We start from the raw sequence: 17,907 nt of genomic DNA, 5'->3' as shown, positions 1-17,907 counted from the left end.
GCTCCACTGACATGCGGTCTGGGTAGGCAAACTAGGCACTGCCTACCCTGCCAAAATTCAAAAATAAAATGTTTATTAAATAATAAACTTGTATTTGTATTTTTACTTTTTATTCTTGTGATTTATATATGCAATATGTGTGTTATTCCAGTTGTTTAGACGTTATGATGACAAATGTAGCAGTTACGCATAATCAACTAAAAACAAATGGTAGCATAAGCAGTGCTTTTACGGTCCATTCATTGCAGACGACAAGCGGAAAACCCATGTTGCGCATGCGCACTTCGATCCTGTATTCTTTAACATGTACGTCAAAAAGCACAAATCTGCTGTGCCTTTTGACGTAAATATGTTATGCCCGTAATCATCTCCGTTACGTATCAGACATGGACCAATTAAAATCGAGATATTCCTGGACATTTGCGTAGCTAACGTCATTACACCACAGCTAGCGTACATGCCTAATCCCCGCCAAATTCAAAATCAAAATGACAGCACCGGCCGTAATCACGGAATTAAGAAATTTTTCCAGGCTCGATTTTAATTCCAAATATGAGTTAATTGCAAGAGGGAGGTCTACGCCAGCCTTAGATGGACTAGTACAGCAAAAGGGCCCAAAAAGTATCCGATCATTTCAAACTGATTGGTATGTAAGAAAAGATTGGCTATGTGGCTGTGCTAACAATCAGCGGCTGTACTGCTATCCCTGTCTGCTTTTTTTCAACCAGTCAGACTGTTTGGACTTCAGCGGGATATTGCCGATGATATGCCGCGCTTGTGCGTAACGTTCACTGTTTACGTTTGTGTGTGTGTGTGTGTGTGTGTGAGAGAGAGAGAGAGAGAGAGTACACGATAAACATCCTGATTTGTACATTTCTTGATATGCCGCGCTTGTGCGTAACGTTCCCTGTTATTACGTATTATTAGCTTAAACAATAAATCAGGTAATCTGGCTTTCATAACTCAGTGCCTAGCCTCTTTAAGACGTCACCGCACGTCACTGATAAGCTCAGCGAAAGAATATAAGTCTGTTCAGGGTTTAACAGTAGAAGCATTTAGGAAGTCTCTCACAGATACTGGGAGTGCAACCTCTAAGCCTTCTAGCAATCATTGAGCTATATGCACAGACCTGAAGCCCACTCTCTCCGACAATTCTTTTGCTTCTAGCCATCTACACCCTCTTCTAAGATTACATATTCTAGATACTCCAGAAAAACCAGAGCAGATCTGATGGTGCCAGAGCATATAGACTCAGTGAAAAAAAGATAATAAAAAAATAAGGGTTCTTCAAAAGTCCACATATCAGGACTGTCCCACTCTCTAAAGAGAGAAAAAAATTGCCATATTTATAAAATTCCAATGTAGAATGGTGCAAGACCTCCCAGTAATGTTCCTTTCATTTTCATTGCAAACAATTGCCAATACAGGCCCATTCTTCCAGCCTTGCACAGAAGAGCACATGCAACATCCATCCAGACATGATGTTGATGATAAAGGAGGCACTGAGCAGCCAGTAAACGAAAAGCTGCCAAACTAGATCTTATATCAATGAGTCCTTGTTCACCTTCCTGCACAGGCAAACAGAGGACAGATGGCCTTAGCCAGTGCTGTCCTGATAAAAAACACTAATGTCTTTTGAATTACTCCAATCAAATGTATTGGTGGATCAAGAACCATAAATTGATGCCAGAGTTTTGAAGCAATTCAATTGTTTGTAATCAGTGCTCTTGCCCTATTTGACAACTGGGGTATCAACCATTTCCATCTAGACAACTTAGCATGTTCTGTCCCCACAAACCTCTCCCAATTTTTCTTTTTAAAATCATCTCGACCTATATGTATCCATAAAGCCTATTCTGTTCCCCTGCACATTCATAGGAAGTTTAGGCAAAGATTTAGTACCATTATTCATCTTAGATCCATACCATAATGCTGCTGTATTCCCCAGTTAAGTTTAGCTGAAGAAGCCTTTTCATTCACACTTCCAGCTATAACTATACCCTTCAATTTTTTTGCAGGAAACAAAATAATGGTTAAATTGCCAAACTATAAAGTCGTCCTGACATTGGGCAATCTTGCCTAATTCCTTTTCCCATTTTTACTGGGACACTCAACCCACCTCCCACTTTAATAAAACATGAAGCAGCTTGATAAAACATTTTTATCCATTATCCAACATTTCTAAAACCAAAACACTTATGAACATGAAACAGATATTGATGATCAATATGATCAAAAGCTTTCTTTTGATCTAGAGAAAAAAAGGCCAAAATCAACACTGAACACTTCTGAATAGTTTGAAATATCTCTCTTTAAAAACAAGTTGTCATAATAGATCTTTTGGGTATACAGTAAGATTGAAGATCTTCAAACATTAAGTTCTCTAAAAGATTTTTAAGCCTATTACAGTGCACTTATAGTCAGAGTTAAGAACAGCCACAGGCCTCCAGTTTTAACCATACATAAATCTCCTTTATTTGGAATAAGAGAAAGAACAGCTTGCTGCCAGCTTTTCGGGAGTATCTTCAATTTATAACTTCCTTTTAAAACGCTGAGAAAATCTTGTCTAATTACTCCCCAAAAAGCTTTATAAACTCTGCTGGTAGATCATCAATGCCTGGTGCTCTTCTTAAGCAAGGCTGATTTATTGCTCCAGTCACTTCTTCAAGCGAAAGATCGGATTCTAAAGATTGCTCATCTCACTTGTCCAGCAACAAAAGGTCAACAAAAATGTCATTATCATTTGAAAGACAAGACCCAGTGTCCTCTTTTGCAAATAGATTAGAATAAAAATCGACCGCAAGTCTTCTCATCTCTTGAGGGTCTGAGGTAATTGTCCCATCAAATTTCTGAAGACAATGGATAAAATTAGTACATTTCTTCAAGAAAAATATTGTGGGAGCATCCATATCTTACACAGACAAAAATTGTGTTCTTACTAAAGCAGCTATTAACCTTTTCTTGTAGCATTTCACTTGATTCTTGTTTTCAGTAATCAGTTTTTCTTGTAAGCAAGAATCATTTTGATTCACCAAATGATTTTGTATTTCACAAATTTCTTGTTCTAAAACAGATAAAGCATGCTTAAATTCACTTTGTGTGTGCATTAAAAACTGTTGACAAGAATGTTTAATCTGAGCTTTCCCCAATTCCCACCACTGAAGATGATTTTCATTGTCACATTTCTGATCAGTCCAATAGTTCCACAATTTTTAAAATGATCATATAAACCATGATCTTGAAGGAGCTTGGTGTTAAGCCTCCAAAAATAAAAGGTGATGATCTGAAATAGCATTTAATATTTTTTGTGTACTAACTACCCAATAACACATTATTTTCTACAGATCAAATCTGTCTAAGCATGCAGCACTAATCCTGTTCTCTGTCCAAGTACACTGCTCACTCCTTCATTCTTCTCCCTCAAAATATCAATAAGTTCAGACTGTGTTAAACCAGCTTTTAAGGAAACTATATGTATACTAAAATGTATAGTGCAGTTCCAATTCCCTCCTACATTTAAAAAATCATCATGAGCACAAGTGCAAATAAAATCTTTATCTTAGCTCTTTATACCAGGAGATGTCCTTTTTCTACTTCACATTTAAATAAAATATCAATTTTAGTCTTCGATGAGAAAAGTATTGCCACCTTTGCACTTAAATTAGTGCCATTGCTTTGAATGAATCCCCATTCCAATCTTAGGACATCCACAAAAAAATAAATAAAGTGAGAGATTAAACAAAACCAGTGTTGTTAAAAGAAACACAAGTTAGACACCCATGTGCTCTTATTTAGATTTGCCTCTTGTAGTCCGACCTTTAGTCCGAACAGTTTTTGAGCCTTGCTTGATTGCCGTTATATATTTCTTTAACTTAAATCCCTTCTGCTGAAACAGCAATTCAATACTACACTCTCTAAGTATTTTCATCACTGATTCTATACATTTATTCAGATCCGTTAAGTTAAACATTCCTTCCTTTTGTTTCATCTAAGAAAGCATTGATCTGCTCAACTATACAGCTCACCTTCACAGGCCTTACCTACATCACCATCAGTACACGATTCATCATCTCCTATACTACCCACAGTAACCTATGACATTCTGTCCATTTCATCATCACTACTCATCGTCACCATCAATATTCTGATGAAAACATCCAACACCTCTCCCACTAGGCTTTTCATTATCATTAACAACAGGAACATTTTGTATTACATTAGTGTTGATATCGTTCTGAATCATCGCCACATCAGGTTCTTCCACAGAATGGACCATCACTATTTGCGAATTATCCTCCGGCTCTGTATGACTCTCCACAACCACTAACGAGCCTTGATTCTCAGTAACGTGCTCTTTGTGGGGACAGGTAAAACGTTTATGTCCAATGTCTCCACATTCAAAACAACACAAACGTTCCATGATTGCATACACAATATATGTGCTCTCTCCATGAAACACATGAATCAAGCATCTTGTCGGGAGATGTCAAAAACATGTAAACTTGTCTTCTATAAGACATCACATGTTTGAGTGAGGCGTTTTTACATCCAAGCGGAATCGTTTTCACCCCACTCGCAATTTTACAGAATCTAGTCAGCTCTTTTATAATTACATCATTACCAATGAATGGTGGTATATTTGAGATGGTAGCTTTTGTAGATGAGTGTGTTTCCTTGACCCAAATTCCTCTTTCAATCAGTGTCTTTACTAGATTTAAAAATTGTAAGAACACCACAACTGCCTTATTCATTCTAGAGGCAGAATTTATGTTTTCGTGACCAACCTGCTCCACAACTGTGAGGAGCACATCCTCAATTGTCATGCCTAACTCCGGCACGGACTTGAAACCATTTCAGAGGGAGAGAGGCGATGCTCCCCCCAAAGGGGTAGACGCCACAAACACATGTTATATAAAAACCAATAAACAACTATCCTCAAGTCCTCAGCTAAAAAAGACCTTATAAGTGCTCACAGATAAAGAGGAAATGTAGATAAAACAAAACAAAACAAAGAATAAAAAATATATATCTTGAAAAACAGCTCAACAAACACTCTCCCACACACAGATCTCATGCATCACGCTCATTCCCAGCATGGGAGAGAGAGAGGGAGAGAGATTATTTGTAAGAGATTAACTTCATCACAGAGGCAGTCCATGAGTCACCTGACCTGTAGTTTAGAACTTTGTATATTCATCTCTGTTCATGTTAGTAAAAGGAGGATTTGATGAGGGGGTTTATAAACTAATTAGTATCTTGTATCACTGACGAAACACTGAAATCTATTTCCATGCCATGCCCTTCACTTCACTGATCCTTCATCACTGTGCTTCATTTGTTAGCAGACTCAACACAGAGAAACTGCATCTCCACTAGCAAAAACTAGCATGGCAATGCCATGGATTTTAGACTTGTACCATGTTAATACCATTGTATTCTATTAAGTACCATGGAATACCATTTAAATAACACGTTATACAGAAACGGTTATCATTCAGTACCATGGTATAGTGGAGACTGGGCCTATGTCACACTTACTACTTCAGTGAAAGATTCTCAGAGTTAGTTTACTTTTGAAAGTCAATTTCTGTATAGACACACACCTTAAAGCTATGGAACATTTCTGAAATGGCTACCATAATTGCAAAGGAAGAAAGAAAAACAAACGTTGACCCAAAAACAGGGCATGTTGTCACACCATACGGGCTAAGCTGTCACAATGGGATCCTGCTATTTCACAGCCTATTAGGTTTTTAAGCAAAATGTATGCGAAAACAATTTCTTTAAAATGTTAAATTCACCATTGTCCCACCACAGTACTTTTTTGAATGGGACGATTCGGTTTACACAGCATTTCAACAGATTTTGTGGTGTGTCACAGTTTGAATATTATTAGATGCTGCTAATTGGATTAGGTGTTGGTGAAAGGTACAGATTTAAAGACTGTAAAGCGAGAGGCTTTCCGTCTGTTCAGTCAGCACTCATTCATACAGACACCAGCATGAAGGATCCTCAGCTACCAGGTAAAGCTTACTTTACATAGTAAACTAACACCACAGTTCACAAGGGAATCCACACTCTTTTAAACATCAAGGGAATGCAAATATGGGATCTTATACGTGAACTGAGCTTTTTAAATGTTCTTTTTGAAAGTCTAACATTGTTCAGTGATATTGTTATAATACTCTGCATTCACATGTGTGGATTTGGTATCTTTTATGTATAGTAGCGTACCTCTCAGTTTGCAGAGAATACAGTGTACATTTTTAACAACTGACAAAAGATACTGAAAGATTTCTGAAACAAGAGAAATGTATGTGGTTAGCTTGAAGTTAAAGTTCTAGTTGATCAATGTTCCAGTGATCTGTAACAAAGTGTGAAATCTTTCATTTGAATTTGTAATGTTTGCTCTTATGCCAATATTACATACAGACATTGTTTTCTTTTTTCTTTTTTGAAGATCACTTTTCATTTCAAAACAAAGTGAGTACAAGTGAATGTATACGTGAGTACAATAATGCAATATTGCATTTGGTAGAAAACGCTTACGGAATCAGGGAAAGGAAATTGTGTTTGTAGTGTTATAAGTGTCATTTATAACACTAATGTTATGTTATTTGTTATTACTGTGAACTATTTATGTGTTAAACACAGCAATTGCCCTGCAATAAAGAAAAAAAAAAGAAAAAAATTATTCAGTCAGTATGTATTCATTCGAGACTGAGACCATTAACGTTTTTGTTACTGATATTCAAAGAAGTACATTGGGTATCCTGTGATGTATTTTTAGAAGTGTGATGAGTCTGCAACCTGTGATGCATGGTCTTAAAGATGCTTCTAATCCAACCTGCTTAAAGCCTTTGCTATTTAGATTTACAAGACTGATTTTGCCTTCAATCCAAGACACTGTACATTTAGACTAAAATAGTAAGGTTGTACTGTCATGGCTCAGTGTAAGTATAAAAAAAATAAAAAAATAAAATCTAAAACACTGACTACCGCACCGGGAGTCACAAGTTCAAATTCAGGGTGTGCTGAGTGTCTCCAGTCAGGTCTCCTAAGCAACCAATTGGCCTGGTTGCTAGGATGAGTACAGTCATGTTGGGTTAACCTCCACGTGGTCGCTATAATGTGGTTCTCGCTCTAAGTGGGGCAGCACACGCTAGGTCTCCGCGGTAATGCGCTCAACAAGCCACGTGATAAGATGCACAGATTGACTGTCTCAGATGTGGAGGCAACTGAGGTTGGTCCTCCACCACCCTGATTGAGGCAAATCACTACACCACTACAGGGATTAGAGCGCATTGGGAATTGGGCATTCCAAATTGGGGAGAAAATGGGAGAAAATCAAATAAAAATCAATCAAAACAATTTCTCTGCAAAGATAACATTTCTTTTCTGTGATATTCCCAAAGGCTATTCTACACAACCTAAAACTCAGAAATGATTTAATAATGCTGGTGCCAATAGATTAAGGGATATATATGTGTATATACTGTATAGATAAGTGTGTGTATGGGCTATAACATTTTTTTTACATATAAAATTAGACTTTAATTTAAAATAAATTGGTATTGTCAAAGAATTAGTAAGGAATAGACTGAGACTGGGAATTGTGCAGCTAATAAGAAATTCATATTTTCGGATGACACAGAATAGCTGTGTCATACTGTCCTCAATGTTCGATTCTCCAGACTATTACATCATGATCCCTGTACACCCAGTCTTTTCAAGGTTAAGCCCTTGTTAACCTCTCCTTTAGCAAAGAAGGTCAACGACAGGAAGTGTTCTCTGGGCATTGACACAAACATTGCTTATATATTCTTCATATTTAGACCTCACAAATGCATAATAATAGAATTCTGATTGTGATGATGTCGATGGTGATATTTAAGCTTATATTGGCCCCAAAAAGTATCTGGACAATAAAGACACAATTTCAATTTCATGACAATGCATTAGGTAGCACAGTATCAAACCAAATGGATGATGCTAGAAATTTTCTGAGCTATTTTTGACTTTTTGACATGACTTTTAAAACATAACATTGGTGCATTATTGCATCTTCACTTTAAATACTAGAGAACCCCCAAAATATTCAGAAGCACCCTCTGAGATTTTAATCTGGAAATGGGCCTGATTGAAATTATAATTAATTAATCTTGCTTGAGTGTGCAAATACTTTCATGAGTCACTGAATGTGATTGTTTGATACCGTATATTGGTTGGCACATTGGTTACACTTTGGCCTTAATTGAATTACCTCTTAGGAGTTCAGACTTTGGTATAGAGAGATCAGCGCAGCACAATGTGATTACAGTGTGGAGGTGAAGATCTGCCTTTAAATCAAATTAAGTCTTGTAGATCTTGTTGCAGTTAATGACTTTATGGTCAGGGTCAGATTTACTTCATTCGAATTGATGATGGATGACCCTAAAGAATATTCTCCACTTTTATCATAGAGCGTAAATGTTCACAAGGTTTGCATCTGAGGATGTTTTTATCCTCCAATATTATTTTTAGTATAATTCCAACTGGAATTTTCAGCCTCTCTCTCATTTCTCTCATTTCTCATCATTTTTCTTCTTTTTTGTCCCTTCTAAGGTACCAAAACACTAAATGGCTGGACAAAACGACAAGGAACGAAAAAAGAAAAGAATGAGCCAGCGCTCCAACCTGCCCAGACAGAACAACAAACACGGAAAGTGCCAGCATTAACACCTGAACAATGGGCGAAGCAGACTGCCTTTGAGAGGGTAGTCTATGACATGTCCCACAATGACAACGTCATTAATGACATAATGCTGGGTCGCAGGATTGCATTCTATGAACTCAGAGGAGAAATAGGGACTGGAAATTTCTCCCAGGTTAAACTTGCTGTTCACGCATTGACTAAAGGTGAGACAATTCCAACCAGATCTTATTAAATGAAATAGGTTGCACAATTCAGTCAACAATTTAAGTCAGTTAATTAGGTATAAGAAGACATTGAAGTACAGATCAGATCTCACAGAAGAGGCAAATTATGATTTATAATTCATAAAACTTTCCCTTTCTTGGATAGTTCACCACGCTGATCATTTACTCACCTTTATTCCATCCCAGATGTGTATGACTTTCTATCTTCTGCAAATCACAAACCAAGATCTTTAAAAGAATATATCAGCTCTGTTGGTCCTTACAATACCAGTGACCAGAACTTTGAAAGTCCAAATGGGGCATAAAATACATCAGTGATTAAATCCATGTCTTCGGAAGCAATATGATAGGTGTGGGTGATAAACAGATCAATATTTAAGTCTTATTTTTTACTGAAACTACACTCACATTCAGCTTTCTACTGGTTGGGGCTGGTCAAAGGTGGAGATTGATTGTAAAAAAGGACTAAATATTGATCTATTTCTCACCCACACCTATTATATCACTTCAAAAGATTTGTATTTAAACACTGGGGTTATCTGGATTACTTTTATGCTGCCTTTATGTCCTTTTTGGACCTTCTAAGTTCTGGTCACCATTCACTTGCAATGTATGGACCTGAGATATTCTTCTAAAAACATTTGTTTGTGTTCTGCAGAAAATAGAAATCATAGACATCTGGGATGGTAAATGATGAGAGAATATTCATTTTGGGGTGAACTCTCCCTTAAATAAACAACAATGCACAATGTTGCCACAAGGACAAAACACCATCAGGGTAACACACATGACTGTAAAATATTGCAATAAATAGTAACAAAATAAAATGTAGCATAAAATACCATAATGCACATAACTATAATGGAAAATGACAGAAAAAGCATAACTGTTTACATAAAATATGTTCCACACAGGGACTTCAAAGAATTTCCTTTTATTGTTTTTAACTGTAAAATATAAAATAATTTATACGTTTTACTTAAAAACAAAAAACAAACAAACATTACAATATTTTATGTTTATGGTATGGTAACTTACAGTTCATACCATGTTGTTAACATTATTTGAAGTAATTTGGAGCACCATATAAATACCATGGTATATGACTATGGAAATCATTCAATGCTATGGTATATATCAAAGTACCATGATCTAACCATCTGGGTGTCCAAATGTAAAACAGTTTGAGTCTGCATACATTTAAAGTTCTGTGGATTGCTGTGCTACACAGACAGAATTTGCATTACACAGTCCCTGACAGCAGGCGGCACAGTTTAACAGTAGCTGTACATGTCATTGAGGTTAACAGCACCCTCCTCTGTGAACCTGAGTAATAGTTTTAGTGGTGTGGTTGAGATGCCACTAGAAAAACCGCAGAACAGAAAGTTCTCTCATGCATTTTGGAACATTTGTTTTAACCCATGTGCGTCAATAAAAAAATTAGTCAGAGGTCATTTGAGGACAAAAATGTCCACATCAAATGATTTTGATGCATTATTATTTTTTTTGTGCAGTGTCAGATAAAAACAAAAAAACAAAACTCACATTCAGGACCTTAGAGGACAAAAATGTCTGCGTCAAAAAACTGTCATAATTATATATCAGTATTATTTTCCACTTTCACTGATTTTAACCCTGTAAATGGCAGTTTATTTACATAATGCCACTGTTGTTTTTTACACACACACACACACACACACACACACACACACACACACACACACACACACACACACACACACACACACACACACATGTTGTGTTTCCATGTTTTATGGGGACTTTCCATAGACATAATGGTTTTTATACTGTACAAACTTTATATTCTATCCCCTAAACCTAACCCTACCCCTAAACCTAACCCTCACAGAAAACTTTCTGCATTTTTACATTTTCAAAAAACATAATTTAGTATGATTTATAAGCTGTTTTCCTCATGGGGACCGACAAAATGTCCCCACAAGGTCAAAAATTTCGGGTTTTACTATCTTTATGGGGACATTTGGTCCCCACAAAGTGATAAATACACGCTCACACATACACACACACACACACACACACACACACACACACACACACACACACACACACACACACACACACACACACACACACACTTCTCAATACACATACAAAATGGACACTGACATCCATACCAACACACTCACACAATTCTAACTGGATCATTTATTCTATTGGCCTTCAGTGCTCTATAATAGAGCTAACAGAATATATGAAAAAAGCATGTATTTGCTCCATAGGCTAAACATGTTAAAAATGGTGCCATATGGTGCCAAATATTTGAAAATGTAAATATTTTAAGCCAGGGCTCTAGAATGGTCACAGAATTCACGATTTTAAGCTTTAATGGCACTGGGATCAAATATTGCAGTTTTAATGGGTTTCAATGGGGACATTTTTGTCCAGAAGGTCCTGACTGTAACTATCTTGTGTACACAGTGTATTATAGATGTATTATAGGAAATAAGGTTGAATTCCCCCAAAACTACACACCTTTAGCTAAATTTATGCTGTTGGCATTAACACCAAAATTATCGATAAAACAAAAATGAAAAGACAAAAATGTCCTGAAGGTCGCACAAGGGTTAAGCCATTTAATTAGATAAAAGGGCCGCACACCAAGTTTGAATAGCATGTTTTCTTTTTTTTTTTTTTTTGATAACTCATGCTTAATTTCTCTCTACAGAGCGTGTTGCTGTTAAGATACTTAATAAAATGCGTCTCGACAAGAAGTCACAGACTTTATTTGCCTCAGAGATCGCCTGTATGGAAAGACTCTCCCATCCAAACATTGTACGTCTGTATGAGGTGCTTGAGACCAGTAAGCATTTGTACCTTGCTATGGAGTATGGCAGTGGAGGAGATCTGTTCTCACACATCACTACCAGAGGGCGCCTGTCAGACCAGGAAAGCAAGCTCATCTTTGCCCAAATTATCTCAGCTGTCAAACACATGGTGAGAAATATAGGGACTACAGTATACCTCACTGCTGGCATGAAAGCGCTTCTGTTTTATTAATGGTCTTTGCAACAGCGAGCATCATTTTTACTATTCACTATCATTATTACTGATTGTCACATGCAATCACAGGTCTGCTGATATTCAGACCAACAGTACAATTGTGTGTATGATATTAGCTTTGCCTTTGTCCCAAATGATGCACTACACACAGTGTATGGACTTTCATATTATCACCCCAAATCGAAAACTTAAAAGAGTAGTTCATCCAAAAATGAAAATTCTCTCAACATTTACTCACCCTCATGCCATCCCAGATGTGTATGATGTTCTTTCAAAAGCAGAACACGAACGAAGATTTTTGGAAGAATATTTCTGTTCTGTAGGTCAATACACTGCAAGTGAATGGGTGCCAAAATTTTGAAGATCCAAATAGCACATATACCCATCATAAAAGTAATCCATACAACTCAAGTGGATTAATTCATGTCTTCTTGTGTGTACGAAATAGATTCATATTAAAAACTTTTTTTTTCTAGCTTCTGGCCAGCTGTGATATGCTTTTTACTACATGGAAGAGTTTGCCGTTTAACAGCTGACAGAAGTGACGCTTCAAACGCATTCGATGTGTTACTGCTAGTTTAGCATGTTAGCCAACCTCAGTTCAACTCTTGTATCTCAAACTACATACATATTCACACAGCGTGCTGTCTTCACTTAATTTTGGTAGTTGCTACATTCTCCACTATTTACAATTGTTATGTCAGGCCAGCAAGCAACGCAGCCAGGTAACTACGCCCCTTCTGCTATGTACGGCAAGCCATGAGCACCGTGTGCATGAAGTGTCCAACATTACACAAAATATAGCGGAAGTGTACAGTTCTATAAACTGAGTACATAAAAAAGTAAAAGATAAATTAAAAAAGTAAATAATATTGAGTGACTCACATTTCAACGCAAAAACATTGGCCAGTATTTTTTCTTCGCCAATGGAAATCATTTCAAAATAAGGCAAAGCATTAAGCATGTCACCAAGCCAAACACAGACTAAAAGCGGGTCTGGAACTGGGTAGGTGAGGTGCTTTCTATGTCCTGCTCCATTCAGACTGGTGAGAGAATCCAATAAATTATTTTCTGAAACCCTGCAAAAATGGAAACTCTAGCAAAAACCTGCTCCCGGCTGCAGGCAAAACCACATATGTCCACTCGTGAGAGAAAAATGCTCCTCGCTTTGCATCCACTCTGCACTACTTTCACATATGGTCTAGAATGGCGTAAACACAGGCAAACATAGAGCTAAATACAGGGAAGCATCCCAGTGCTGTCATACTGAATTTCAGCACTCTTTGAAGATCTAGGTAGATCTGGGTTTGGTAGATTTTTGCTACTGAATATTGGTCAAGAAGTATTTTTGGATAAGATCATGGTTATCGTTATTATGGTAATTGATTGTCAAATTCTATAAACAATGCAATACATTTTCATTTGAGATGCATCGATGCATCAGTACATTTTTACATTCCTAATGAGAATGATTGGTTATGCAAAGAATGATAAGTGCAAGTGCTATCACAGGCTGAGATCACAGGCACACTAATATTTTTTTGTTTAAAAACGTATTGATTTTTCTATGTTTACACATCCCATCCTCAATAGAACAGCATTTTCCTCCAATGTGGACTTGGCGTTTAGAGTGGAACATGTTCCATCACACAAGTTTGTTTATGGTACAATGTAACCAATAACTGATTCATTTATTTAATTCTGTATTTTCAGCATGAAAACAACATCGTCCATCGTGACTTGAAAGCAGAAAACATATTTTACACCACATGCTACTGTATCAAAGTGGGCGATTTTGGTTTCAGCACTGTTAGTGAATCAACCGAAACTCTGACAACGTTTTGTGGCTCCCCGCCGTATGCAGCACCTGAGCTTTTCAGAGAGAAAAGCTACGTGGGACATTATGTGGACATCTGGGCGCTGGGGGTCTTACTATACTTCATGGTGACTGCCACCATGCCTTTCCATGCCAACAACCTTGGGCGACTGAAACGCTGCATCCTGCAAGGAGCGTACAGTATCCCGACCTACGTCCCTGACCCCTGCCAACTGGCCATCAAAGGCATGCTACGACCTGTACCTGTGGACCGCACCACAGTGTTGCAACTGATGGTCTGCTCTTGGCAAAGGGGCATTGAGTACCCCAAACCATACCCTGCTCTCAACGCAATGCCCAATCATCTTGCTGACCCTGTGAGGAGCCTGTGTTTGGAGGAACAGGAGGTAAAATCAGCACTGGGTGATCTTGGAATCAGTGCCAAACATCTGCAGAACAATACCTGCACAGACTTGCGCAGCCCTATTACAGGAACTTATCGTATTCTGCTGCACCGTATACAGAAGAGGAGATCCGTGGAGGCGGTTGGATATTCTGCCCTCTACCCGGAGGATTTTGATAGCAAGAAATACTGTGCCAGCAATGCAATGGCCAAACATAACCCATCTGCAGTCTGCAATGTGCTATAAAGACTAGTGCAGGGGTTTCCAAACTTATTAAGTCAAGCCCCCCTTTACTAATCAAAAATGTATATCATATTAATATTATTATTATTATTAATAATAATAATAATAATAATAGCAATTTTTTAATAGACTTCTCCTCTACCCTCTTCGCTGCAAATTGTAGCACGATTACGTAGTGGATCTAATCCCACCATTTCAAATGGATCAATACACATGGGTTTTAGTGACGTAATGGATGTTTTAAGGCACATGTGTATTCACATTTGAATGTTTTGTTTTATTACTGTAGCGTACTTAATGATTATTAATACATTATATATTCATATAACACACAAACACACACATTTATATATTAGGGCAGCACAATTAATTAAAAGAATATCGCGGTATGACATTGTGCGATTATTTAATCGCAAAGGGCTACGACGATTGAATTAAATTAATAGATAAATCAAGCTGTTCGGTTCAAAGTCTATGTTTGCTGCTCTGTCCTGTCTGTATTGTGTATAAGCATTATTATAGTATATTCAAGTGCTCAGAGTAACAGATGTGTTCAATTCGGTTATGTGTGCTGAGCACATCATTTTTAAAGCACTCCAGATTCACTTTATTGAACATGACCACTACATGTTAACATACAAATACAAATAATTCACCCCATGGCATTTATGTACAGCAGAGGAGATGTTGAAATGAGGAGCACATTATCGTAAGGAGTATATTGCTTAATTTAGATATTTGTTTACTGTAGGTGAAGATGAAAAACAAGGAAAAGTCCTTTATTAAATCCATGGTTATGACCATTTTTAAAAGCCAAGCTATATTACACAAATCTCTCATTGTATAACTTTTATACTAAGTAATAAAGTACTCAGTGTAATGCAAAAAGAAAAAAAAAACATCCACTATGTCACCAAAATCCACTATGCAGAGGATCAGATCTACTACATCATCATTATGCTACAGTCTGTTGCAAGGACCCTCTCCTCCAATCCCACCCCCCTCGCCTCCCCTGCAGTGCGTGCCTCACACTTTGGGAACCACTGGACTAGTGCAATCTATCGATGGTTAATATGTGGCCCATTCCATAGGTTATTATTACCTATAATGCTGTTTCAAGAAGTAATGAATTTACTTTAATGAAACTGTGCTATTTGCTGACAGATGAAGTTGTATTGCATGGATTTTTATTCTGTTTACAAAGCACATAAATTAGTGGACACAATTTATATTAAACTTACAAATTCATTTAAATGACAGCTCACCAACTGAGAACATTTGTACATACAGTGGGGTTCCAAAAGTCTGAGACCTCTAGTGAATTTTAGACCACTATTTTGCATTATTTTCTTATTTTAGTGTGAAGTGTGTAATTCTTCAAACTTGGTTAAGGCTTTTTTCTCTCCCAAAATCCCTTACACTAACAAAACCCCTCACACTAACTCCTCCTAGAGCTTTCAGGTTATATCCACCAAACTTGGCACAGACATTCAGACCATTTTGGTATATTGTGCTTTTCTAATTGGTCAGACTTACTGTAAAATTTTACACATTGGACGTTCAAAAATTTGAAAGATTCCATTGACTCATTGACGGAATGTTTAAACCGGCCAATAGAATGCTCGTTAATTTAAAATTCAACTTTACATTTTAAAATGTAAACAAACCCACAAAATGCCTCTTCTCTGCAGTCTCTCTCTCTCTCTATCTATCTATATATCTATCTATGTGACAGTATATCTGACCCTCTAGCAAGCTGATGGTTTGTCTTACTGTAATGTCTGTATAACCATCAAATATTAAACTTTCCATATTTAGTTTCAATGTTAAAACGGCTTTCTCCTTTCCCTTTTTAATACACAGAGATCACAATACCTTTTCAATAACATTTCTTTGTTTTCAAAATCCTAAAACATAAAATTTTTATTATTATTTATTTAAAAATGCATCATTGGTCCCCATTGTATTTGTACATTGGCTTTATGTAACATGTAACCTGTATTATACACTTACCTACCATGCATGATTGGTTTTGGTGCATAGAAATCACAGTTTGATTCTAACAGAGAGTGTTTCTGTTTGTACCGAAACATTATTTTGCAGTCGATCTTAAAAGGTCATTCACTTTTGCCAATGAATATTGAATTGTGGCCAATAATTAATGGTTAGGCAAACATCTGATACATTTTTGTATCACTGATTTGTTGAATGTTTGAAAATGTTGTTTGTTTATTAATTCTTGGTTTAGTCTGAGCAACAGTTTTGTGTTGGGCTGAGTGTCAAAAGCATAGTGATATTTATCATGTATTAATAAACAGGCTTTGCATGCTGCATTTCAAAGGCCCTAAAGATTGATGCTTATCTCGCTGCATGTCCTTCATTTGAATCTCTTTGAGTTGATTCATTATTTGATGGACAGAGCTGCCATCTGTCTCCATTAAATTACTTAGTGATTATTCTCTAATCTTGGACAGAGAGTTTACATTGAATGTATGACGCAAAGGATTAATGGCTGATTAGCTGTTAATCCTAATTAGTGCAGAGCTTTAAAAAAAGCTTGTGGTATCAGTGATTACTTCGCATTTTATGAAATGAATCATCTTAATTTTCCTTGACCTCTAAAACAAACCTTAACATGTTGATATCAGGAATGGAAAAGAGCTGCTAAGACACTTGTGTTTTTACAGGCATAATAGTGGTAAGTAGTAGACACATATTCCACTTTATTTTACAGTGACCTTGTTACAGTGTAATTACACAAATAATTACTGATTAACAACATGTTCTTACTATTGTTTTAGAGTAAGGGTTTGGTTTAGGGTTAGTTGCTTGTAATTATGCATAATTGACTATTAGTTCTATAGTCAATATGTAAGATGTGTAATAAGGAACCTGTAAAATAAAGTGTTACCCATTTGCCTTTAACCTTAAAAAAATCTGTGATACATTTCTTATCGTTTAAACTTTCTCTTAGAAATTACATGTCATAGAAGATGTCAAATTACTGTTATCCTCTAAATATTACTGCATTATATGGCACATTAGATATATTTAATGATTAACATCAAAGCAGCGCCACAGATTTATTGTTGAAGCTCATGAACATCTGTACATTTGTACATCATGTGCAATAAATTGTGTTTTGGTCATATGTTTTTTTGTTGTGTGTTGATGTAACATTTGATGGATCATACACAAATCACAGGTGCTGCATGAAAATTTGATAATAGAAGGGGACCATTTGAGGGTGAATGTTATGAAACCTTGAATAACCGGGTCATATTTCACCACAAAAGAAAAAAAAGAAATTGTGTCTTACTTTAAAAAAAAAAAGAAAGAAAGATTTTTTGAAATCCGCTACTGCACATACATGGTGGACACATATATATTACACATGCAGTTGCTGCTTCAATGTTTGACTTATTTTACATTTGACATTGCTATTTGTTGAAGAAACAACATGGAAATGAACTATAGCAAGTA

At 36.6% G+C, this 17,907-nt stretch overlaps 1 protein-coding gene across 1 annotated transcript; it reads left to right on the top strand.

Moving 5' to 3' along the window:
- Positions 1 to 5,979: 5,979 nt before the first annotated feature.
- On the top strand, positions 5,980 to 17,564 carry LOC127632913 (serine/threonine-protein kinase NIM1-like). The gene is made up of 4 exons (XM_052111747.1): positions 5,980 to 6,023; positions 8,605 to 8,898; positions 11,627 to 11,895; positions 13,675 to 17,564. The coding sequence occupies exons 1-4, from the start codon at positions 6,002 to 6,004 to the stop codon at positions 14,425 to 14,427; spliced, it is 1,338 nt and encodes a 445-aa protein (XP_051967707.1). The 5' UTR covers positions 5,980 to 6,001; the 3' UTR covers positions 14,428 to 17,564.
- The last annotated feature ends 343 nt before the right edge of the window (positions 17,565 to 17,907 follow it).

The sequence above is a fragment of the Xyrauchen texanus genome, chromosome 39, assembly GCF_025860055.1.
Source record: "Xyrauchen texanus isolate HMW12.3.18 chromosome 39, RBS_HiC_50CHRs, whole genome shotgun sequence".
Classification (NCBI taxonomy): domain Eukaryota; kingdom Metazoa; phylum Chordata; class Actinopteri; order Cypriniformes; family Catostomidae; genus Xyrauchen; species Xyrauchen texanus.
The sequence above is the reverse complement of the archived record's forward strand: the minus strand, read 5'-3'. Positions and strand labels throughout refer to the sequence as shown.